Raw genomic sequence first — 26,526 nt, 5'->3', positions numbered from 1 at the left:
TGTAGCAATAGATATAAGTAACTACAAACAAAAGCCGTAGCTATAATTTCTGTATCGAAATGTACCTACAGCTACGGAGAACATCAATGGCTAAAAGTGGAATGAAATCCGTAGCAATATGCTAAGTTAGAAATAGCTACGGTTTTCAGACCAATAGCTACAGCTAAAATCCGTAACTATTTTTAATAAAAATTTAAAAATATATATAATAATGGCGCCTGTTTCCATTACAAGAACTTGCTGTAATTGATAACTCATCTACGATTAATGCTAATAGGAATAGTACATAAAATGCAATCAGGGAAAAAAAAAACGATGCATTTATTACAAATAGCAATCAAATCATACAATGCATCCCACATTCACATTTCTAAATAAACAATACTTCACTTTGCTCAATCTATCATAAGAATTATAAAAAAGGAACCTATTCGAACTTTAGCTTCGACTCCATCTCCAAATACTTCCTACGAAGTTCTTCCATATCTCACTGCACATGAATGAGATGGGAAATAAGAATTATGACAAGAAATTAAGAGTAAACCCGTCTTTCATAATTGTTCTGGCGAGTACGCCAGCATAGATGCTCCTTTTCAAGATCTTCCTTCAAAGAAGAGATCTGAATTTCCAATTCCACTATTTGAGACCTACAACAAGAAGAGTGGTTGCATACAACTAAAGCGTGCCCTCATGTGCAAGAAATAAATACACTCCAACACAGTAAACGCCCTCCATATATTGCAATAATGACCTGAATTTCCAATTCCACTATCTCTTCCTTTGCTTTCTGCATATCCTCAATAAGCTATTACATATATAACTAACAAAATTGAAACATACTTGTAGAAACATTACATAGTAAGAGAGAAAGACATGAGTATGAAAAAGAGGAGAGAAAAATCAGGCCAAAATGTTTCTAATATATATATATATATATATATATATATATATATATATATATATAGAGAGAGAGAGAGAGAGAGAGAGAGAGAGAGAGAGAGATCAGGTTATAGGTTACAGGTTTAGGAATTCGGGTTCGGGTTTAGGTTTAGGTTTAGGTTAAGGTTATAGGTTTAGGTTTAGGGATTTGAGAATAGGTTATAGGTTATAGGTTTAAGTTTAGGAATTGGGGTTCGGGTTTAGGTTTGGGATTTAGGATTGTAGGTTATAGGTTATAGGTTTAGGTTTAGTTTATAGGTTATAGGTTTAGGAATTCGGGTTCGGGTTCGGGTTTAGATTTAGGTTTTCAAGTTTTAGTTTAGGGTTAGGAAATCATTTTACCCACTATAAATATGTAGTTTATCTACACCGTCCATCTGCTTTTCCAGATCATTTAAGGGGTTGAAACCAAAATTGAATCATATCTAAAACTCAAGTGGACCATACCACAAGAAACAGTGGGTATAATGATTTCCATCATTGAAACCTTTCTAGGGCCTATAGTGATGTTTATTTATCATCCAACCTATTCAAAGATCACACAGACAGTGATGAAGGGAAAAAATAAATATCAGCGGTTCCCACCTTCCAGGGACCCCCGCTCAACATCCAGATAGCTCCGACACACATCCAGATCTGCTTCATCAATTTCGAGATAATACATAGACACAAGCCTGTCCAAATGGCTAGGCCACCTATATTGCTGTCCATAGGAAATAGACAGATTCATCATGGTCATAACAGCAGTTTCCACCTTCCGGGGACCCCCGCTCAACATTCGAATAGCTCCGACGCTTACAGAAACAAACTAATTAGGAACTTACAACAACAAAAGTTTGTGACTGAAATGTGATTTTCTAACTCAGTTAAAGTAACTACTACAACTTTTTTTTTAAAAAGGTTTGTGACTGAAATGTGATTTTCTCTGAGTCTAGATATAACCAGACTGAGTCAACTCCTCAAGTCAGGTCAAGCTTTCGAACTACGATTCATCGATTGGGTTCTGACTTCCAACAAACAGATTCGAATACAACGCATCATTGTCAAAATAAAAAATCCATATCCACAGCCTGCAAATGCTAGTAACTAATGATGCAACCACCTCAATTTAAGTGGAACAGATTATAAAGATTAGTAGGAAAGGGAGCGAACAAATTCCATTGTAAAACATCAACTCAAATGATGAAAAAAGCCCATTCTTGCACCTGATTGGAGCTAGGTACATAGTCTATGCATAAATCAAGTGTTAATACCATTACAAACAGAACAAAGAGTGGCTTGAAGACTGTCAGCAAAACAGAAGTAACAATGAATGCAGAAAAAAAAAAAAAGCACCTTTGCCTTCACCACCATATCAGGCTTGACATCTGCATGGGTGAAAACAGGCCCTTTGAATGCACTAGCCTGCATATGAAAAAAGATGTGCCTTAAGAATTTTGTTTCCAATTGGACCCTAGCACAAAATGCTTGTAAAAGTGGATTGTGTGTTGGGTAAACTACAGCTAGTTGGTCACCAGTTCCCTTTTCAACGTCCAGCTAAATAAAAGCAATCAATCATTGTGAAAAAACAGAAAGAAAACCTATATGGAATGATTGCATTGGATTATGCAATTGGAATTAAAAACCCAAAAATCCAAAACAAACCCAAATCAATTTCCTAGTGATTTTGGTAGATTCTGCTTGGATAAAGCTTTTGTAGTGGCAATAATCCATTTGCAACCTGAAAATCAAAAGACGAGTATGGACTCAAATCTACAGTATGAATTGATTCATCCTACAATGAATATCATCATACAGAAAAGTTGTGCCCCAAAACTGAAGAACTAAAAATATAGAAAAGGACAAGGATGAGAAGTAATAAAAATAACAAAATAATAAAAAAACAAAAAAACAGAGACAATACTTCAAGAGCACATGCTCATCTACTCAATTATAAACTCTGAAAAACAAAGCAAAATATGCATCATCTAAAAACCAAATAAACATCCAACAATTCATGGGAGTGAATGCTTCCCCATACTTTTGTTAAAATATTAATCTTCCCATCTCTTTCTTTAGATCCATAGGTGCCTCAACTTGTTGGACAGTCATGGCCTGAACAAAATCAGCAATACATAGCCTCCAAAACAGATAGTATTCAATTATCAACTTTCTTTCAAAAAATTTTAAATCTCAAGTTTTTAACACTAGAGTAAAATTCGAAATATCGCATGGACATTTCAAACATGAGAATTATCTTCAAATTACCCCACATTGTGATCCTAACCATTGAATGAGTTGACCTTTCTAAAACTTGCTGTCCAACTATTTTTGGACACTCAAAAACATCCAATCAGTAAGATATTACAATCTAGTACACCTTAAAATAGCAAACCTGGCATTATTGATGATGAGATGAAGCCTCAAATCACAGAAGTGCCCCTGTTTTATTTTCTTACAAGAACTGCACACCAATAAGAACTGCAGCATGTGCAACCAAAGCCCGTAGAAATCAATCCCTATTCATTCATCTGATCACAAGATATGAATGTCTCGGACAACCTAATTATAAAATACCAACTCAAGATCAACCATCATAATTCAAATTTCAAGAGCATAAGAATTCAAATTTTTTACTTGGGATGAAGAAACATGAAGAAACATTTCATGGCATCAACTCTATGAAGAATCATAGTCCACCAAAATTCAGTTATGAAACAACAAACCACGGATAAATAAAGAGGTATTAATGCAATGCTAGGGCTGACATTCTGGAGAATAGACTAGGTTTCCATTTTGTACAAGTGGGACCCACGGCTTGAGTGATCCAAACAATTGATATGGTGGGTCCATCCATTGATGGCTCATGCACTAAAAATCTCCTGGACTGCAAGATTATACATAGATAATATACAACATTTTCTTGCTTGAAAACAAATTGTTGCAGCATATTCTTACTTAAAATGGTTAGGTTTTCCCACCTGGGAGATTTCCTTGCAATGTTCATCCGCAATGGAGCACATTATATCATCGGCTTAGACCACTCAAACATGGACCCCACAGGTATGAACTTAAATTGACAAATTATATCACATCTTTTGACGAAAAGATTATTCTTTGCCATCTCTGCGTGAAGAACATACTTGGATTCTGCATCAAAAACCATGTCCTGTAAAACCCAAAAATTTAACCATTCAAAGATACTTATTGTGAGTAAAGAGGATGGCATGAGCGGAATTTTATTTTCACCTAAGGAGATTGTATTATACCTGAATGTCGGCTTTGGCAGCAAGTGAAAGATGGGCAGTGGAGGAGAGGGCAAAGCCCATTGGCTGTTCACCCTTGAAGTTCAGCTGAGAAGCCTCATAGCCCAGCAACCATCTCACCTGGTTCTGGAGTTCTCTCTCTTTGAGATTGGTCGGAAGACCAGATATGAAGATCATACAGACCTGCAAAGAAGGCATAGAAATAACATTTCTAAGGAAGAGAAAAAACAAGAAGAAAGCATTATCCTCTACCAAAAGCACCTAAATTCTGTTATTCACGCCACAAACAAGAGCAATAAGCACAATTGGTTCACACAAAAACATGTGGTATAAGAATCCTGTATCTTAGAATAAAAAAGAAAGAAAGAAATAAATTGTTAGAGAGTATCAATCACAAAGATTCGTGGTTTGAGATACTAAAACCCCAAGTTCTTGTATTGGTGGGTCGATTATCAGAAAGATGGCTGCATTTTCATTTGTAATATGCATACATTTGAAACTTTGTTCTATCTCCACTTTGTTACTGCTGGAGAAATAATGCTGCCAATGTCCAATGTGGCTCAAAATGTTGAACAGCTTTGTTTAACTTTAATCTGAGGTCAATATGAGCACATTCAATGAAAATTTTGCAAGCCCTTCACAGAATATCCTTTCCTAACATTTTCAATCTGAAAAGTGCACATTGCTGATCCAGCCATTATGAAAAACTGAATGGCAGTATGATAAATAACATCGGTTGTGGAATGCTCCAGAAGAACATCACTAGAATGCTGAGGAAATTCAGGAGTTGCTGCACATGTTTCAGTGGGTACATCTATGAAGGATCCGGGCCATTGATCAGGTGGGGGCCCTCTGAGCCAAAAGGCAAGATGGTCTGCTCGTCAGGTGGCCAGATGTCTATGTGGAATATATTCAATCATCTTGTCATAACTTTCTCATCCATGTGCAGCCACCTGAAGAGTGGACTAGCTTGATTTCTGGGCCATGGAAATGTTTGCATTGACCCCTACCTGATGAATCACCCAGATATCTCACATAAATGCCATGAATCACCTCTTCAATCTCTCCTCATATGAATTACCCAACACTTTAAACATTGAAACAGTACAAGAAGAAGCGGAACAGAAATTTTCAGTTTTTGCCAACTACCATGAACCAGAGGGGAAATCCTCAACAGTATACAGAGAAAAAAAAAAGGAAGAACAAAGTGACAACAGATGGTATAGTTGAGTGGAGAAGAGGCAACTGTTGTAGCAAAGAGGTGATGGGAAATCAAATTGTCAAATAACATTAAATTCTAGTTAAGTAGTGCATTCTAATTCAGTTTAGCATGATATACCATGTCATGGAATTGCAAAAATTATCGTAAATAACCAATATAGAGTAAGTTTGTGCACCCATTTATCAACCATGGGGCATGAATTGTTACCAGCACCACATCTAATCAAGAACAATAGCCACATTTAAAGCACAATTTGACTTCGTGATGATATGACAAGAGAGTCCCTCTTGACATCTAAAAAGTTCAGTCGAATACTTACCTTGAGCCTCATGACAGCATCTACGGCTAGTTTAGCAGAATGCTCCTTGTCCTGGGAAAGTATTTTTGAACTCAAAGTGGTCATAGCTACCTTCATCAAGTCTGATTTAAACTTCTCTGCATTACAGCAATGGCAGTGTGCGTTAGAGACATACCAGAAGTAACACGAAAAAATGTAACATCATTAAAATATTAATTGCACCTTCCTTGCTTTTTTTTTTTTTTAATTATTATCAGCACATCATCAACGCTTCTATTAAAGAAAGAAAAAAGTTTGAAAGAAAGAAATAAACGACGAAGATGTGTATGTATCGTACCTCTAAAATCCTAAATCTCAATAGCATCTTGGGTGAGTCTTGAATGGATGTTCGTGGGAGAGTTAGGGAGGATAAAAGCTCTATAATCACCGTCGATATCTTTTCTCCTCAAGGAATTCGGCATCTCTTCCATAGACAAAGTAGAATCAACTAGTGGTGGATAACCTAGGCAGTTTAAGAAACCCTAATGTGGGTGAGATCTATGATATTATCCATGAGACCAGGTGCTGTTCTACTTCTTCCCAGTTATGGACTTTGGTTATCAGAGGGTGTGTGGTCTTAGAGCCAGTCTTGCACCAAAGGTACGAGTTGTCGTAGTCAAAGAGTAGAACTTTGATGCCGACTTCTGCGCATTCAACTGCATATCTAGGGTTGTCGTCGATCAAGACTTTTGCTCCCAAGGACCTGCAAAAGACAGGACTTACAGTAAAATGATATGTCATCTGTGGGAGATTTAGACAAATCACTGCATTGGTTTCATTCATGGAAGTGACATGTTGGACATGGTGTTGTGCCTACATGCCTGCACACATGCAAGATCCAAGCCTTTGACCAGGTGTTACCTTCTATGTACATAACCTAGCACAAAAGTTAGGCCAGTGTACAGAACTAATGAACAGATTAAAAGGTTCTTTTAGCTATCCTGTTTTCTACAGCGTGGCTTAGCTGGTGACTTGACCAGGCTGATTTTTGGGGTCAGGGATGCACCTGGTAGGGCTGGATGTTTACCACACGTGCCAATATAAACCGGCTGGCCAAATGTGTGGGATTAGCAAACCTTGTGAAAGGCATATAGCATCACATTCTTTTATGCAAGTATAAAATATAGAAAGATGCATCCAACAAACACGTTAAGATGTGTTATCCAAATATAACACCAAAACCAGGAATAACAAGAGTCATTTTGTTCAGATGGACATGTTAATGCATGCCCAACACATTCACAACATGCTTGAGAAAAATAAAAACACACATTCTCAACATGGCCTTTTTTTTTTTTTTTTTGGTAATTTTATAACATAGTGGCAATTTTTCTTACCACAAAAAGGGTGTCAATTTTTCAAAAAGCTGGACTGTCCTTGTCAAACAGGTCTCTGCCACTGCATGACTCACACAGAATTTCTTTATTAAGAAATTGAGCATGACTTCAGCTAACAGAGTGAGCACCGAGAGGCAGTTCATGTTCTTTCTTTATTTCTTTGAAAAGCTAAAGGTCAGTGCACACATTGTCTCTTGCCATTTGAAGTATGCAGGAATCTCACTAGCATTTCATATTTGCATTTTCAAATACCTATTCAAAAAATGCCCGCCGATCATTATTAGATGGGGAGAGATGTGCATGACTCTCAATGAAAACTATGCGCACACAATAGTTCCCAGAAAATAAAAAAAGAAAAAGAAATGTTTCCCTATTCTAACATCAAGTCTCTTGAGACTCTTGAGGTAGCCCTGTCCAACACAACATATACATGTCAAAAACCAACACATGTTTAAAGTTAGATAGACGTGGGTATACGAAGCATGCCCAAATGGCTTCATCGAGGTTTTCAGACTTCAAGACTCGGGTTTCATGGTCACCTTTTGTGAACCTTAGCATTTATCAGAAATTACAAGATCCCAAGGAGGGAGTGGTTACCTGCAAATCTTTGATTTGGATCTTGATTGCCCATCCAAAGCAAAGTGATTACCAAAGTGGATTTCCTGAAACAGTCCTGGATAATGCTTCTTGATCCATTCAATTGTGTGGTCTTTGATAGCATTCTGGCGAGATCTATTCAAATAAACAGTTCAAAATCAAGCAAATTCAAAAACTGAGAGACCAAAGGATGTTGATTTCATTAAAAAGATATCTTAAAAATGAGTACAAACATTAAAGCACTCACGTGACAACCGACAGATTGCAAAATGTAGACAATCTAAGAAGAGCCTGGTGAGCCCCTGGAATGGGATGAATTCCTTTCTTGAAATAAGCTGTCTTAAAGAACTCGTGAACACGGATATTAGCTGCCACAATAAAAGAGCGATACTCTGAATTGAGTCCATAGAGCAACCTCGACATTACATGTATCTTAGTCAGCATGTAATTGTTAGGTATAAGAAACTTTCATGAAATGTATTCCCCACTCTGCTTTGAAAACTTGATCCAGTACATGAACAACTCAATGATTAAATTAGAACAAATGGAGACTTGGATTGAATTAAAAACCCAAGAAAACCCAGTTAAGTACTTCAGCCAGTTTCAAGTCAACTTGAACTCTGGCCACTGGTGCCTATCAAGTCCGTAGCGAATTTCAAGTTTTTAACACTTGATTTCACTACATCAAAGAAAGAAGAAATAAGTTTGACTAAAGATGCATGATATGATGTGTAACAATCAAATAAAGCATAAAAATGTATTGAATGGTACCTTCTGTGCGAGAACACTTCCATATCTGTGGCAGAACAGAAGATAAAACGAATCACGCACAAGTAATAGATGTCTAAAACAACCACCAAAAAAAAAAAAAACTCATTGCCCATAATCCATCTAAAAAAGGCTTCCCTATACTGGACTAAACACCAATAAATTCCACGAGGCTATCATCACATACCCTGAAGAACTCGTATACATAATACTCTGAAACCAAGTGTTTCGAAGCATAGCAGTCAGCAATAAATTTGTTCAATGCTGAAAGGAAGCTTCCAAGAACTGCAGAGAAAAGAAATGGGAGAGAACTTGCATAAAAAACCAGAGATGGTAACAAAAATTCGCTAATGTTGAAGAAAAAATCACCACATTCATTAGGCACCATTGATACCTCACGGCGTGTGTTTCTTCGGGTAGGAGCTTCACGGCTGCTGCAATGGAGAGAGATAGAAGAGACGCCAGAGATGCATTGGAGAGAGATGGAGCAGAGATCGGGAGGGAGAGAGAGAGGATTGGGAAATGGGGAGATTAGAGAGAGAGAGAGAGAGAGAAATAACCCCTTTTTGGCGCGGCTCTGTTTTGAGCGCGCGCCCATATTTGAGCGTCGTCTCACGAAACGGACCGTGGACGGTTCCTAGTAGGGGCTCCGTGGGGCCACTATGATGTATTTTGTTTATCCATTTCAACCATTAATTTTATTAAATTATTTTATTTCATTATCTCAAACTTAAGTTAGATTGAAGGCCTAAGTGGACTACACCATAAGAAAAAAATATGATTTAATCTCCATGTTTCCTACCGTGTGGTCCATTTGAGCCTTCAATCTAGGTGACTTTTTATTTTATGCTCTAAAGTAATATTTAAAAATATATGGACGGCTTAGATAAAACATATAGTTTTTTTAGGCTTTATAGAGCTCTTTACAACGCTATTAATTATTAATAGTGTATCAACTTTTTAGCTACGGATTAAAACCGTAGCAACTATAGGTAACGTTTATACCCAAAATAAATAACTAACGTGGTGTGAATTCTTTGCCCCACTTTTTAGTAGTACGAATCCATGAGGAGAGATAGGAAATAGAAATAAATTTTAATAAAATCTAAAATAAATTGATTAACATAAAAATAAAAAAATAAAAAAAATTTACAATCCCTTAAATAGTGATATGAACAGTAGGAAAAGGTTTCGTAATCAAAGTCTTAACTCAAGCTCTCTAAAATCGTGACTTACTACTTACTATTTATAAACGGTCATGATTTCCGCTAGACTTTATGGTTTTCGACCAAAAATAGTGTCCTATTTGCCTTAATTATGTTATTCTCCTAAATTTTCTAAGCATTTTTAATGTTGGACAAAACTTCTAAAACTCAATGGATCAAAAGTTATGATTGAACTAAAATTTACTATAAATACTAAAAATGGAAATAAAAGAGACTTTCGACCATCGATCTGATGGAATCTTGTAAATTCAGTGTGGGCAAACCAATGTAATAGGTTGATTGGCTAAAATAGCTTCTCCTACCCCAAAATCATGTATGGTAAGTTGAATAACTCATTCCGGTTTGTACGATAAGCCTGTTTTAAGGCTCAGACGGTCTGAATCACTTTTGCCTCCAATTGGGCCTTCTCTGGTCCATCTTGGCCATGAAATTGTCCGCAACCTACTCTACATCAACATCCCACATATCATTCAAAAGCTTCCGGGTGTTGCTAACATTCACCACAACATTCACATGAAGGTGGAGATGTTAGCAAAATCCTATATTTATTGTTTAAAATTTTTATAAAATTTAACAAGATGTCAGGTTTGGATCCATTGGTAAGAGTAGGCAGATAAACTTTAGGTCCTGTTGGCTCCAAGTCCTTTCCAATCTAAGTCTACCTCTGGCTCTTTCGTGCCTACATCATTCAATCAAGTCTAAATCCTGATTAGATCTTTGGATTTTTAATTTATTTTATACACACCCACACCACATACCATGCACTCACATCACAGTGAAATTTCACCACAATGGGTACTCCAACTCATGGCCTTGTGTTGAAATTCCTGTGAGTCTACCACGGCGGCATGAGTAAGGACCCATGCCTCCGTGACTTGGGTGTGTGCGGGGTGTGAGTGTGTGAAAAAAAGAAAAAAGTCCTAAGATCTTTGCACGTTAGGCCGAGGTAAATTTGATTTACATGCCAGACATATCAATGAATGGATTAAATTGCACAAGCGTGTGCCTCTTTAGCATATGTACGGTATGTAAACGGACTCTTTTAGATGCACGCGGCTACATACACCCGAGTTTAGCCACCGTTACCACCCGTCTCCATACTTAACTCTCCAGCTTCCTGGAAACTCCCACGGACTCTTGATCAGCGTTGTAAATTGCACGTGGCTTATCTGTTGGGGTCAACCCAAAGACCTATCTCTTTGTACTTCCCTGTAAATTGCTTCCAGGACGACCAGCATCTACCAAGCTTATTCCAACACTTCCACTGCCTCTATCAATCTAGGCAATTCAAAGCTGCAACTAACATTGAGCCCAGGAGAGCCATAGGAAAACAAGAATACCAGAAGATGGGTAGGTATAATTAGAGGCCACCTCCTAGGCAAGAACCAGGTTCCTCTTAGGAGCAAAACTGCAAATGGCTGTTATGCCTACCTCCTTGGTGCTCGATAGCGGGTAAGGAAAGCTGATGGAACTGAATCTGTGGTTCCAGTCCCATCTGTGACTGGAGCATACCCTCTCTGCTTAAGAACCCTGTAGCAGCAAATATGCCTCCTTAATATGCTCTCACAGGGCTGTTTATGGTGTGACTGTCCCTCCAGCCTTGCGTAACATATTCCACTCTGAGGGAGTGTTATAGTTCCTTGATATACATAGATACACCGTCCTCTAACAGCTCGAATTTTCAGAGAACGTGGTTATTTGACAAACCCTTGTATTAATTGAGAGAAGATTATGCACAAACACAACGTGCAAACCATCCCCCTCCACTTGCTAGTTAGAATGGGCATTGTTCACATTACCTTCCTTAGGTTGGCCATGATCATTGGCTCTTCCTGGAGTGATCTCCATTATCTCCTGCTAACCATATCTACAAGCCAGCCTAACCTCTCCCAACATCTATCTAGCATTGATCTTTTGATCTTTGACAGCCAAACGATTGGGTCCCCATGACCTATAAATTCTGTACCTCCAAGACCACGGAGCCAGGATTTATAGTCGTGGGCTTCTCTTGATTGACACAAGAAAAACATTTTAGTTCAACAAAGATGGGGAAGGTGAGTCCCTCAACTCTCCCTCGAGCATACATCATGAAAGGTTCATCAACCTTGCCCTTATTGAATTCCATCCCCAAACCAAACGTCAAACTGATATCAATAATCACTGATTCACATCAAACATGGGCCAGAATGCTAAAGATCATAATCCTAGAGTTGCATATAGTGCCCACCATTGAAGGGTGGATATAGTGCCCACCATTGAAGGATTCCACACTTTCATCTTGCTCAACAATATAGTTTTGTGAAGATCCATGTTCGTAGCAAATGATATCATCTCTAACTTGTGGTTAAATGGTATGAGAGTATAATTTGGAGATGAATGCCAAATCGAGACCCTTGACTCTTTCCAGTGCACAGGTTCCTCGGGATGAAGATCTTGACAATCTGGCCAGAATGCCCAAACATGACTTCTAAGCCATTTGGTGAGAAATTGAAGGGAATGTTTCCAATGAAGATAAGGTCCTTTCTTCTTCTTACCAATGACAGGAACCCATTTTTTTTCTTTTACTTTTACTATGTCCAAACAAGTTGGGATCTACTTCTTCCCAATTACATTACTAAAAGATTATGAAAATCTTACCATGAAATATCCATTAATGCACTCTGATGCATCAATTGCAACATATGGAAATCCAATTTTGCAAGCTCAAGCAGTACATCATGACACATCTTGATGTCTTGGTTGATTGAAATCAGTTTATTAGCTTGCTAGAGCCAGGTAACCTCCTCTTCATTTCTGAACCTGTTTTTCAGTTCATGGCATATAACATTTGCATTTCAAGACATCTGTTTATTTTTTAACTATGTTTTATAGTTCTTGGCACACAACATATTGCATTACAAAACACGAAGACACATTGACACTTGCCTTAACATCCAAATGAAACATCCACACCACACAAATATTACAGTCTTACTGTCCTTGGAGTAGAGAATTTCACACCATTACATGCCTTAAAAATCCGAAGTATACTGTCCTTGGAGTTAAAGAGTTTCACATTAACACGCATTGGCATACATGCCTTAAAAATCCAATGTATACTGTCCTTGGAGTTAAAGAGTTTCACACTAACACACATTGGCATACATGCCTTGAAATCCAAAATAAATGAGGGAGAAATGTGGAAACAAACCTATACGGTTGCTCCACCTTCAGCCACACCTTACCGGCTGTTATGACTTTCGGGCATCAGTGTTGATTGGAAGTGGAGTATCATTTGATGGATGATGTAGATTGATTGATGCAACTGCACAATGGGACTGAATGAGGAGTTAAAACACAAGAACATGGTGACCAGCTTAAATCAACCACCAACTCAAAAAGATGAACCTCTTTAGCCCACTATCTGAGGGCAGTGTTGGTAAGCTGGTAGTCAAGGTCTAGATCAATCATGAGTAAGCCGCATCTTCTTCTCTCTTTTCTCCTGTCTGTTTTCTTTCTTTTTTTTTCCTTTTTTCTTATTTATTTATTTATTTATTATTACTATTTTTTTTTTTAGAGAGAGTTGTGGGCAGTGAGAGGGATGGTGTGATATGGTGATTAGATTGTGAACGACAGACCAGAAAATTTCTGTTCAAAAGGCCTTGTAATGAAGGGATTTTATCCAATTTCAAGGGGGAACAGGCAATAACAGATGCAATCTTGCCGGTTCTGTGGAGAGAAGGCCTCAATGGATAAATGGCATATGTGTCTTCGATGCCCAATCACACTCTAATCACAATGTCATAATATCATCACAGTATAAAGATATTTTCTATTAGTAGGTCCCACTAATGGTTGCTCTGCCAATCATACGATCAATGTATTCAGTAAATTCACAAATCGCTTTATCAAATACTCAGGCTGTTCAATTATTAGGCTGGCTATGTTTTTCAAAAGCAATAGCCAGCAGCTTTGAAAAAAAAAAAAAAAACACTGAAAGAAAGAAAGAAATTTTATCAGGGGGTCCCCTGCTTTGGAGAAAAGGAAAAAGTTCAGCAACGTGATAACCAAACAACTTTAGTATTTTGTCAAATGCTTCAAGATGATATGTCCTATCCCATACATGGCTAGGATGTCCTGCACATTTGCCATTTTGACACGCCTGGCTGTGTGCTAAGGTCAGCACAGAAATGTGCCCATGAGGCTACAAAGAAATAACAAATAACAGAAGGAAATAAAATTCCATACCTGTCAGACTATGGTCGAATCCTTAAGGTATCATTCGTCCTTCCGCCACTGCTCCATATCGCGGAAATCAAAACCGAAAAGTTTTACATCAGATACGAGAGCGAGGAGAAATGATATGCACAGTTACACCCCCAAGTACCAACATGGCAAACATGTGCTGGACCTAGACTGTTTGTTAATCAGGACCCACTGTGGTCCAAGATCAGTCCCACTTTACTCTCATCTGTGGGCTACGACACACGTTTACTGTGCATGTGGACCCCCTATTACTTCTCACACATTTTAAAAATCATTGGAAAAATCTGGGGGAGGGGGGTATTCAGCAAAACCTTCATTTTAGTCATTACCAAAATCTGTAATACATGATTATTGTTACCTAAAATGAGATGAACTCAACTTTTTCGTGTTGGAACCTAATAGGACCTTAGAACATAGATCTACCATTTGCTTTTGGATTTAAATTATTTTCCTATTTCTGGGCCATTTTTGATACCTTTCGAAATTTTTGTTTTTCTCAAAAATTCCTTTGGGGGGAATGATAATGATAAATTTATGATGTTTAAACATAGATCGAAGTTCTTTGAACATAGACATATTTTTATATGTTTTAATGTTACTTTTAATGTATTTTTGCCCTTTTTTTGTGGAATTTTTTTTCTTATTTTTCTTCAAAACTTAGATTGGAAAAATGAATAATCAGTATTGTTTGAACATAGATATACCATAAATGAGTTGTAATCTTTTATATATATGAATACTTATTTTCACTTCCTTTTTTTTTTCTTTTTTATTTATTTATCAATGTTGGTAAAAAAAAAAAAAAAATTATATTGACAAGGAAAAATACTTGGTCTTAATCTTCAACACATAAATACATGGTAGTGTTTTTTGTTTTTTCTAGAAAATACATGGTAGTGTATATCAATAATAATATATGCATTTTATACTTGTACTATTATGATTTAAATCATTTGGTAGCCCAATAGTTGATAGATAATTGTATAAGTAATATATGATATCAACAATTTATACCCAAAAGACTCAACGTCGTAATTTACAGTAGCTCAACCCGATATAGATTCTTGAATATCTCTCTTCTTCTTTTTTTACTAATTTTCTAATATATTTTTTAAAGGTTTTTGGCTAAAAAATGTTTTTCAGTCCGATACGGGGCTGATATCGATATGTGATCCCATATTGTATCAGTTTTTTGATGGGCTGATACACCCGCTGATACTGATATTTAGAACCATGATTGTATGGAAACAACAAAGGGGGCTTAAAATGATGAAGAAAATTTCAAAGAGAGGGAAAGATCTAGCATGGAATGCTTATATCCAAGCCAGTGTTTAAATTATCGGAGACAATATTGAATTGTTGCCGGTAATATCAGTATCGCTGGCTCAGCGATACCGAAACCCTATTTATTCGTTTCGGTGCTAGGTTTTGCCGCTAATCTCGTCGATAATTTCGGTATCGTCAATATTTTCGAGATGTCACCGAAATTTCACTATTCCCACCAAAAGGGGAATGTTGTCGGCGATAAAATCGTCAAAATCAAAAACAAAAAATAAGAAAATACCTATTTTTCACCCTGTTTTTCACTCGAATCTGTTTGAAGACACGAATTTTAAGAGCTTCATGGCTGTTGAGTGCAGATTGGCAACCTTTCCGGTAAGATTCAACCCCAAAAAAATGGTTTTTCTGTCGTCTCGACATCTCGTTGGAAAATAGAGTTTTTTTTTTTTTAAGGATGAGGGAGAGGGATTTTCGAGTTGAAAATCCAGAGATTTTGGTGGGAAGGAGAGGAATTTTTGAAATTTTGGAATGAGGGAGAGGGATTTTCAGGGTTTCTAAGCATTTTGGGGATCGGATTTCAGATGAAATCGGATTGCGTACTAAGTCACGCTCTTATCGTACTAAGTAAACTCTATTGGGCTCACAGTAAATGTATGTGGTTAATCTACACCGTTCATCCATTTTTCCATTTCATTTAATGGGTTGAGACCAAAATCGAAGTATATACAAAGCTCAAGTTGTCTGTACCACAGGAAACAATGGGAATAATGATTTCCACCGTTGAAACTTGACAGGCCCCACGGTGATGTGTTGAGGGTCAAATATTACATATTAGACCTCAGTTACTACCTAAATTTACGAACATGATGCTGCTTAACGGTCTAGTTTAATCGTGTTTGTGGTGCAAGGTGAACTTTGAAGCATGGACCGAAAAGGATGCTAAAAGCATTGATTTAATGCTCAGGAATCACCAATGCAATGGACAGGACTCCAGGGGACCGAGATTGAAGAGTTTACATGCCAGGGATCCAAGAAAGTCAGACTGTTCACATTAAAGAAGCCTAAAAAGTGTCATGAATGTAAGATCATATGGTTCTCACCATACGTTCAACTCAAGATTTCATATATGGCCTGAGGACCATAAATTAACCGTACACATAAAATTTCAGCCATTGGATCTATGCTAGAGTGGCCCAAAAAATAAATTATCCCATAAACTGATGATTTCAAGCCCACCTGATACCTGGATATGCGTTAATTTTGGTCTCAACCCCTTAAACAGGGTTATGAAACGGATGTTCGGAACGGATTTCATATATACATCACAGTGGATCCTGAAAGTACAGTGCGTATACATGGGTTACAAGCGCCCACGATGCACCGGATAGACTGGTCCGGTCAAACAGACGTTGACTGCCTTCTTCCGGCACCAGCATCCAGCGGACGGACGCTGGTTGGCTGGGATTTGCTAGTGGGCCCCACCCATCATCAATTTTGAAGATCTGGACCGTCCATTCACTCATGAGGGTGGCCAAAACTCTCGTCTAGGTGGCCTTATGGCTCCATACACCTGTATGCACGTGGATCGTTGAAAAACGCAAGATTAACGGTGATTTGTTTTGATAGAGTAGACCGCACCAAAACCCGATAAAATCACTCCTTCCCGATTGGTTTTTCGCCAGGAATTAATGAACGAGTCATATTTCTCAGAAAACATCACTGTGGGGCCCACTGAGCATCACAGCGTATTCTGTTTACGCAGCCCCTGCGTCCGGGAAATCCGAAAATTCGGGGGAGTTGTGGGCCACTATCTTTGATCATTTTGATGATCCTGACCGTTCAGAAGACGCCTAGGCCAGGTACAACCCAAACCATGGAGTCAGAATCAACAGATGTATTGATCTCGCGCCGCAAATCCACTCCAAACGCAACTGTATTTGCGTTTTCTGCGAATTGGTTGCGTAAACAAGGTCGGTGCAAGGACTCCAGCCAACCGAGCTTGCTCCTCTTTGCTGCCTATATAAATGGGAGAGAGAGCAACGTGAGGGGGATTCAAGGAACCGTGGAGGCATCCAGGACGTGTGAAGAGCACGGGAGAGAGAGAGAACGAGCGTGGAGGCGGCCATCTTCAAAAGAGTTTTTCCTCCATCCTTTGTTTTTCTAAGAGTTTTTAGTTTAATCATATCCATGGTTAGCTAAACCTCTTAGATAGGGTTAAGAGGAAAAGCTTGTAGTGTGATTTTTTTAGTTTAATCATATCCATGGTTAGCTAAACCTTTTAGATAGGGCTAAGAGGTGAAGCTTGTAGTGTAATTGGGGTGCTAGCTTTGCTTTGATTTATATTTATTGAACTCTCATGGATTTTAGTTTGATTATAAAAAATGTTTTTCGTTTTAATGGTTTGTTATGACTCAAATTATAATAGATCTGCGATAGCTTGAGATATTCTCTCTTCATGTACTAAGATTGTGAACTTGGGAATCTTGTTGTTCACCATCGTTTCCTGGGCATGCTTGGGTGATGGAACCTTTCCTAACTTTCATAATTCTCTCATGATTGACTGTGAGATTGATAAATTGTTATTGTTTGTCATAGTCTTATGGGCATGGTTAGGTGATGGAATCACTTCCAAATCTTCGTCATTCTTATCTATTGATAATTAGACCCACGAGAAGTTCAGAGATCTGATAAATCTTTTCCTACCAATTGGATATGATAGGACTCTGATTCCAGTTGTGTCCTTGAATGAATGCAAGGTAGCTTCCCAATTACTACAAGTGGATCCTTAGTACCCTAGTTCACTACCTTTGAATTTCACGAGTTTTAGTTAAATAAATTCACAATTATATCCTTCCTTTTACCTAATTTAGATTTCATCTTATCTTAGTTCTAATTCAAGTTATTTTCAAATTACGTACAAGGTTGAATCCCTGTGGATTCGACCTTGGCCTTACTAAGTTTATTACTACATCACAACTTTATACTTGGGATGTGAACATGATGTTTATTTGTCATCCAGCCTGTTCATAAGATCACAAAAACATGGATGAAGGGAAAACACAAATATAAGTTTGATCCAAAACTTTAGTGGCCCTTAAAAAATTTCAACGATACATGTTCAATTCACATTGTTTCAGGTGGTGTGGTCCATTTAAGGCTTGGATATTCTTCATTTTTGGGCTCAAGTCCTAAATTTATCTGGTAAAATGGATGGAAGGAGTGGATATAATATATAAATCTTGGTGGACCCCACAGAGTTTACTCAATACGGTTAGCATACTGAGTTACTCACTACACGATCAACTTCCGTTTTAAGGGGCGTAGATTGGATACTGACAAGGTCAGAAGCCAAATCACTACTGAAGTGACGTCACCATGCTCTGTGGACCCCACCATGATGCATGTGTTGTATCCATACCGTCCAACCATTTGTAGGGATCGTTTTATAGCATTACAAAGAGAATGAGAATGATCTAAATTTCAAGTGGACGCACCACAAAAAACCATGGGAGCAGTCACACCCACCATTGAAACATTTATAGGGCCCCCGTGATGTATTTTTGAGATCCAACCTATTCATAAGTTAACATAGAGATAAATGAAGTGAAAACAAAAATATCAGCTTGATTGGAAACTACTGTGGCCCCAGGTAGTTTTAAATCGATGGATGTCACTATCCTAACTATTTTCAATGGTGGGGTCCTCTTGAACTTTAGATCTATCGCATTCACTTCATCCAAGTCTGCATGACCTTATTAATAGGTTGGGTGGTAAAAAAAACATCACAGTTGCCCTTAGAAAGGTTTCAATGGTGGGTGTCATTATCACTGCAGCTTCCTTTGATGTGGTCCCCTGGAGTTGTATATCTGCTTCATTTTTTGTATAATATCTTAAAATGATATTAGAAAAGCGATGAACGGTGTAGATAAAATACTTACATCATGGTGGGCCCCATAGAACCCTACCGAGACGGATCCATCTGAGCGGGGGTAGGACACAATCCGCGTCCACTTTTTATAAAAATTGGATTGCGTACTGAGTACGTAGGGACACAATTTAGCTAGTGACGTTGATCATTGCTTCATGGGCCCATTATGAACTATGTCTTTAATTCACACCGTCTATCCATTTTTACACATCATTTTAATATTAAATGTAATAAAATATGTAGATAAAAATCTTAGGTGGACCACACCATGGGAAAAAGGTAGTGATTGAATTTCTACCATTAAAAACCTCCTAGGGGCTAGGGCCCACTGTAATATTTATTTGACATCTAACCTGTAGATTAAGTCATACAGTCCTAGATGAAGTCAAAAAATAAATATCAAGCGAAATATTAGCTTGATCCAAAACTTTTGTAGCCCCAAGAAGTTTTTAACGACGAGAGTTCAATTAACACTGTGTGGCCCACTTTAGATTTTGATTTAACTCAGTTTTTAGTTCATACCAAAAATTATCTCAAAAAATGGATTAAACGGTATGGATGAGACACATACATCATGTTGGGGTCCACATAGCACCACTTAAGCGGATTAGCTGCATAACATGTGGAAGCTAATTGCGTACTGAGTAACTCAGTATGGTTAGTGTACTGAGTAAACTTTATGGGGCCCACCTTCATTCATGAATTTTATCCACTCCATCCATACATTTTACCAAATGAATTTAGTATGTTAGCCTAAAAATGAAGCATATAAAAATATCAAGTGGACCACACTATTGAAAAAAAGTGTTAATTAAATGTGTACAGTTGAAAAGTTACTGGGGTCCATAGAAGTTTTAGATCAAGTTAATAATTGTTTTTTCACTTCATCCATGTCTGTGTGATCCTATGAACAGGTTGGATGACAAATAAACATCACTGGAGGCCTTGTAAAGGTTTCAACGGTGGAAATTAATATTTCTACTATTTCCTGTGGTATGGTCCACTTGAGCTTTGTATATGCTTCAAGTTTGTGCTCAACCCCTAAAATGATCTAGAAAAATGGATGAACGGTATGGAAAAACCACATGCATTCACGGTGGGTCCAAAAGTGAAGAATATCCAAAGCTCAAATGCACCACACCACGTGAAACAGTGTGAATTGAACTTATACTGTTGAAAAATTCTTGAGGGTCATAGAATCTTTGCATTGAGCTTGTATTTATTTTTTCCCCTTCATTCGTGTCTTTTTTATCTTATTAACAGCTTGGATGACAAATAGACATCACTGTAGGGTTTGGATGGGATGTCGTAGATGCACATGAACCATTAGGCAATGGCAATGTAACGAAGTACACCGAAATTATCATGTGGCCCACCTGATGATTAAGAATGATGTCTCTACCTATTTTGCAAGTCATTGATCTGATGGTTAGGATTATCCTATTACTCTTTTATTTTTTCAAATGCCATGTGATGAAGATGATGATCGAAATCGACGATTCAGATTGATTGTTTGATTATCCACAAGTCCATAATCAACTGCTACCATCATGGGCCATTGCCCACCTACATCACTTGTGCAAGAGCCAAGTCCACCATTTGCACGGCCTCTCTCAAACAACTCATTGCATGGGGATGATATGGTAGAACCCAGAGAACCCGAATGTGGTAGATCCATATCTCTACTCTACAAGTAGCAGGGAGATGTATTGATCAGGCTGTCCATCTAGTGGGATATATCATGGATGGATATTTTTGAAAAATATCACAACAATTAGAAAATCTTGTCTATCACATTTCATCAATTTAATTGGATGAATGTTTGTCCATTAACTATTTTCATCTCACACCATCGCTTGAAGGCCATCTTTCATATGGATATGATAACTAGATATTTATAAATTTGGATAAACCAACCATCCAAAGTAAGGAAAACTAGATGGACGGACCAGATTGATTCATTTTCCTGCCACTTGTTCCAATATTTCTATAGTAAGATAAACTTGATCTGTAGTTAGCAGATAAAGTACATAAATCACTTTGGGCCCTCAGAATTTACTCAATACGCAAGCTGCGGACTCTTTCCTCAATTGTAAATTACATGAAATTTTGATTTGATTTAACATTCTAGCCATTTAGTATTCTTGTAAGCTTGCATTTGTATTATATAAATTCAATTTTGTTACTATTTAAGTGATTTCTTACGACATAGCATGCCTTTTAGCCCCCCTTAAATGAAAACTTATTATTTAATGCATTTTTTTTTTAATTTTTGTAAATTTTTCATTCATGAATATGTAAATATGTGTATTTGGGCATGTTCTAAAGTTTCACTGAAAAATTCCACCATTTTCTCCATGTTTCCTCATTTTTCCCCGCATTTCCGATTATCGGGGATAACGATATTATATCTTTATCTTCGGCCAGCGAAACTTGTAACGATACCGACAACTCGAACACCGATGCAAGCACAAGTGTAAAAGACCCAGGCACGTCAGGCTAGGAAACCTCCCATTCATCTCAGAACCAGTTTTCAGAGATAGATGTCACATTCCAAAATAATAACATTACAAGAATACATAAAACATCCAAAAGCCATACAATGCATGCAAATATTACAATCTTATGGTCCTTTGCAGTCAAGAGATTCCGCTACAACACAAATATCTCTCAGTTACATACCTTAAAAATTTCCAAACTGATGCAAAAACATAGATATGCTATTCAAAGATGCAACCAACACAATGCAAACTGATACATCTGATTAAAATCGGTTTGGTGTCTACCGAGGGATCCACCGTTTAAAATCATTTGATGAGAAAACTCATGCTATTTAATTATGACGTTGGTGTCACACATTTAGAAACGCAACGGAAAAAAAAAAGTTCCAAAAGATTTGTTTTTAGTCGTCCATTGCTTTTGTAAATGTGTGGCTTCCCTAATAATTGAACACCCTATGTTTTAGCCAGATGCTTTAGACAGTGTATACCACCTGATACATGGATAGGATATTTTACTCACATGCCATTTTGACAGCTTGGGTGCATCTGGGGTTCACTGTGGGTAGAGTGTTTTGATGGAATGTGGGTGCAGAGCCCAGAAACAGAGAAGAAAGAAAATCCGAATCGTGTCACACCTTCAATATTTTGGCCAACCTGATGACTAGATCAGATATGCACAGGAGTGGCCATATTTTGATGCATGGGGAAAGTACAGATGCAATGTAGGAGTCAACATAGCACTGCTGACAATCACAAAGAGAGGTAAAGGACTCTTACCTTGCTTGTCCAGCCACTACTCGCCCATCTCGCTTAATCTCTTTGTTGCCAATCCAGACATTAGGGATGTGTGACATTGCTTGTAGCTGATCGTCCTCAGCGTATTTGTCACACCATTTTTCTAAAATCGAGCAGCCCACGATCTTCAGTTGGTGAAGGTTATGGAGGTCTTTGAGCTCCTTAGGCAGATGTGTCAGTTCTGGGCAGTCTCTAATGTGGAGCATCTGGAGCCCACAGAGTTTCTGTATCCCAATGGGAAACTCCAAATGTGATGAATTTTTAATCACCAAGTACTTGAGGTTGCAAGGGAATGGCAGGTGGACGAACATCTCTGATGTCTTTTACTTCCAAACACTCGACGGATTCTGAAACGAAGGATGTCCAGTACATGTTTGGTGCTTCAAGATCTACTTTCCACAGTTTACCATGAAGGAACAGGGGCACTTTTCGTTAACCTGGGGCAATCTGCAATCTGTAGTTCAAGGAGGGATGGCATTTTTCCATCTGGTCTCCCAAACATTGCCACTTCCCCATCTTCTCTCCCAACCCACGCCATCAAAGAATGCATTCTCCTCAAAATGAGTGTCTCCAACTTACGAAATGCTGCACATGCACCTGTTATTTCTCCACTATCATTGTTCCCATAGAACTCCAGACCAATGAATTTCACCTCATGCATTTCTTCTATTGTAAGGTATTTGAGGGATGGTAGTGCCCCAAGTGCTGGTAGTTTTATGCAGTTACGGCATTCACGAAGTGTCACATTAACTAGGTTGGAGAACGATGCATCTTCCATCCATCCCAGGAACTTCAATCCTGTGTAACACGATATTTTCAGTTCTTCTGGGTTTGTGTGGGGTCGAAGTCCTTCAAACACACCCTCAATCCTCGTTACTTCTCCTTGTAACTCTGCCATACAATTCCAAAAGGCGAAGGTTTTTCTTATTCATTAGTTCTGCTTCCTTGGCTTCACCCTCATTTAACACCCTTTCCAAATGGTATATTGATAACTCTCCTTGGAGGAGATTGAGGTTTTTAAGTTCCCCAATCCTGCATTCCATCCCATCCCCGACAATAAACTTTGACAAAGTTCTAAGGGAAGTTAATCTTCCAATCCAATGGGGTGAAATCTGCAATAACAAGGTACCGTTAATTTCCAGATGTCTTAAACTCGCCAGTTTCCACGTCTTTGGGAACTTCAAACAGTTTGTGGCACTCGTTAAGTTTCAAGGTTTGCAACAAATACAATCCGCATATGAATTCAGGCAGCTTCTGTACTCCAGTGGTTGATAAGTTGAGGTATCTTAAAAGTTTCAACTTCTTCAAGGATGATGAAAGGTTAGAACAATTTGTACCACTCAAATCTAATGCTCGGAGGAACCTGAAATTTTCAAATAAACCTTCGGTCAGCACAATGATTCTTGACCACCCAATGAATAGGAGCGTTCGCAGATTCTTGGCTTTGTGCAAAGTTTGAGTTAATGAAATACCACCACTGCATTTCAATGAGACATGGCGCACATGTAAGGGGATATCCTTCTGCAATTCCAAGTTCATGGTATCGCATTCTCTCATGACAGTTTGGAAGAAGTCATGAACAATATCCATCATCTTACAATGCAGGACGTTACCAAAGCAATCTGTTATTGGAGCATCAAACAAGGATCACCCTAGTAAATCGTAAAAATACCCTTCACCTATACTTTCCATTGCTGAACTTTCCTCAGGATGAATGAAACCCTGGGCCATCCACAACTTGATTAATGTCTCCCTCTCTATAACATGATCCTTTGGAAACATAAAACAAAAGGCAAAGCAACGCTTCAAGTATGGTAGCATATTTTCATAACTTAATTGAAGGTCAACTACGATGCCTTTTGTAACATTTGGAAAATCCCATGTTTCACTCTCCAACACAAGCTCTCCACTCCCTTCTCGTCCTCTTGAAACGCAATCCATTTGCTATCCTCTTTATAATAAGAGGCAGTCTGTCACACTTTCTTGAAATTTCTTTCCCAATCTCTTCCAACTCTGCACGTTCCTCTGTATTCATATCCCTAAAAGCAATGTGACTGAACATTGACCAAGAATCCCTTTCTAATAGGGGTGCTAGTTCATGCCGTTTCGTGGCACCCATAGTTTTTAGCACGGTTTCATTGTGAGTCGTGATGAAAAAATTCTACTTCCACTTACTCCGCCTTTTAGAGGAAGCCTCAATCGATCCCACATTTCTTGATTTTCATTCCACATATCATCAAGCACAAGTAAAAATTGCTCCCCTTTCAAGACGTTCCATAGATGATTTTGCACCATTTCCCATTCAGAGTAACCAGGGGCAGGTCGACCCTCCGCGGCTTCAATGATTGCTTTACAAATCCTAGTCACATTATTATCATCCGAAACATGAACCCACGTCCTTTTCGGGAAGTGTCGAGTAATTCGCTCATCATTGTATATTAATTGAGCCAGAGCAGTCTTTCCTGCTCCCCCCAAACCAATTATAGAAATGATGGGAATGTTGTTACATGACTAGTGTCACTTACCAACCAGGGGTACAATCCTTTCCTTATCTGAAGTCCTACCAATAATCTCCGATTCATCAATCAAGGAACTAGTTTTCCACTCCACTGTCTCAATCTTACTAGCTATGATTTCTTCCAAATGGAAGTTAGTCTTCTCACTACATATCATCTGAAGCCTTTCTCTAACAATTTTTAATCTACGCCCCGTCTCAATGCCCAATTTAACATGAAATCCCAATTCTTCGACTGTTTCATCAAAGAGTTGCATACCCGCTTTGTGGAAGGTGAGATTCTGCTCTCTTCATTTTCATATCTGATGGATTCGGCTCTGCATTCATCCAGCATGTCTTCAAAGTCGCTGGCCACATCTTTGATCTTCTCCAGCCAATCACTCAGAGCTTCTTCCTTTCTCTGTCTCCTCTCAGCATCGCGAAGAACGGCTTGGATGGCTTTGAATGCACTGGAAAGGTCTTGTAGCTCTTGGCGACAGGAGAGTACCGATCCTAGCTCGGATTGGACGGCGGAATTCAAGTGACTCAGAACCGATGGAACAAGTCCATCTGCCATCAGAATATAAAATTAGAGATTGAAAGCAAGAAAGCCGGAAAGAAGTTTGTTCTGATGATAGATCGTCTTGCGGGAATTTCAGAGGCAAATGCCAAGTTTGTGGGCGTGGTTTACAACTGCACACAGATAGCATTTTTATCGCGATATTAACTACAAGATTATGTAGAAACATATATTTAAATTTTATATTTATTTAAGAATTTTAAAAGATTTTTATTTTTTGAGAGATTTACCGATAATATCCTGAGAAAAACCTCAAGTTCTTAAAATCTGGAACACGACGAGATTGGGTGGTAAACGCACGTAGCTGAGCTAATTATGAAATATTCAAAATCGCCATACATGTAGGTAACACGCACCAATCCTGACCGCTCATCAGTTGGGTCCTACCTTGGATTGGCCACATATTTGAAATCACAATGATTGTTATCATTGGAGATGCACATTGGAAGGTTTTGACCCATAAAATGGTGAATGCTAGTTACGTCTTAGTTACCGTCTATTTTTTATTCACTAGAGTTTCTCAATCATTTTATAAGATGTTTTGGATATGACCCATCCATGCTAGGCCCAAAGAACGAAGGGTTAGGATTATATACAAGCAGACCACAAGGAGGCAGCATGCAGGTGTAACAAACTTCGCCATAATCTAATAGTACCATACTTTTCAGGTGAAATGGGCCACCTGAGATACAGAGATTTGGATCTGCTTTAATTTTTGGCTCATGCCCTAAAATATGCTAGCAAAACCGATGAAGGGTGTGGATATAAACCATACTTCCCGGTGGGGCCAATGGCTTTTTCAGCACCAACCTGCACTGGAGGGGTCAAAATTCTCTACCCTGATTTTTACTCCAACTATGTGGCCGATCTGATTACCTGACTGTTCTGATTTTGGCAACAAGCAAGTTTAATGGTGGGGTCCACCGCTTTCATAAGACAGATGTTATATTCCTTACCAATGGTACGTGCGAGATCATCAAGTTCGATGGTAGGGCCTACCATTTACATGACACTGATGTTATATCACCTAC

At 38.3% G+C, this 26,526-nt stretch overlaps 2 protein-coding genes and 1 long non-coding RNA gene across 9 annotated transcripts; all 3 read right to left on the bottom strand.

The window, feature by feature from the left end:
• Positions 1-1,802: 1,802 nt before the first annotated feature.
• LOC131251531 (uncharacterized) lies at positions 1,803-5,832 on the bottom strand. Of its 7 annotated transcripts, none has more exons than XR_009173935.1 (5): positions 4,188-5,282; positions 3,900-4,087; positions 2,960-3,033; positions 2,440-2,659; positions 2,174-2,343 (listed from the first exon to the last, which is right to left on the bottom strand). XR_009173935.1 is itself a non-coding variant. In XM_058252288.1 (4 exons), the coding sequence occupies exons 1-4, from the start codon at positions 5,819-5,821 to the stop codon at positions 2,048-2,050; spliced, it is 465 nt and encodes a 154-aa protein (XP_058108271.1). In that variant the 5' UTR covers positions 5,822-5,832; the 3' UTR covers positions 1,803-2,047. The 7 variants fall into 7 exon arrangements, 2 of the variants coding, with proteins under 2 accessions (XP_058108271.1, XP_058108272.1); XR_009173937.1 differs by having other exon boundaries at positions 2,584-2,659; XM_058252288.1 differs by lacking the exons at positions 2,440-2,659; positions 2,960-3,033; positions 3,900-4,087 and adding exons at positions 1,803-2,167; positions 5,726-5,832 and having other exon boundaries at positions 2,275-2,343; positions 4,188-4,367.
• Positions 5,833-5,992: 160 nt separating this feature from the next.
• LOC131251530 (uncharacterized) lies at positions 5,993-8,918 on the bottom strand. Its single transcript, XM_058252287.1, has 5 exons — positions 8,633-8,918; positions 8,449-8,473; positions 7,925-8,045; positions 7,678-7,812; positions 5,993-6,446 (listed from the first exon to the last, which is right to left on the bottom strand). The coding sequence occupies exons 1-5, from the start codon at positions 8,831-8,833 to the stop codon at positions 6,242-6,244; spliced, it is 687 nt and encodes a 228-aa protein (XP_058108270.1). The 5' UTR covers positions 8,834-8,918; the 3' UTR covers positions 5,993-6,241.
• Positions 8,919-12,783: 3,865 nt separating this feature from the next.
• Positions 12,784-25,576, bottom strand: LOC131251533 (uncharacterized). Its single transcript, XR_009173943.1, has 3 exons — positions 25,196-25,576; positions 13,899-13,946; positions 12,784-12,975 (listed from the first exon to the last, which is right to left on the bottom strand). It is a non-coding gene; the product is annotated as an uncharacterized LOC131251533 (long non-coding RNA).
• Between the last annotated feature and the right edge of the window lie 950 nt (positions 25,577-26,526).

Source organism: Magnolia sinica, chromosome 7 (assembly GCF_029962835.1).
Source record: "Magnolia sinica isolate HGM2019 chromosome 7, MsV1, whole genome shotgun sequence".
NCBI lineage: Eukaryota > Viridiplantae > Streptophyta > Magnoliopsida > Magnoliales > Magnoliaceae > Magnolia > Magnolia sinica.
The sequence above is the reverse complement of the archived record's forward strand: the minus strand, read 5'-3'. Positions and strand labels throughout refer to the sequence as shown.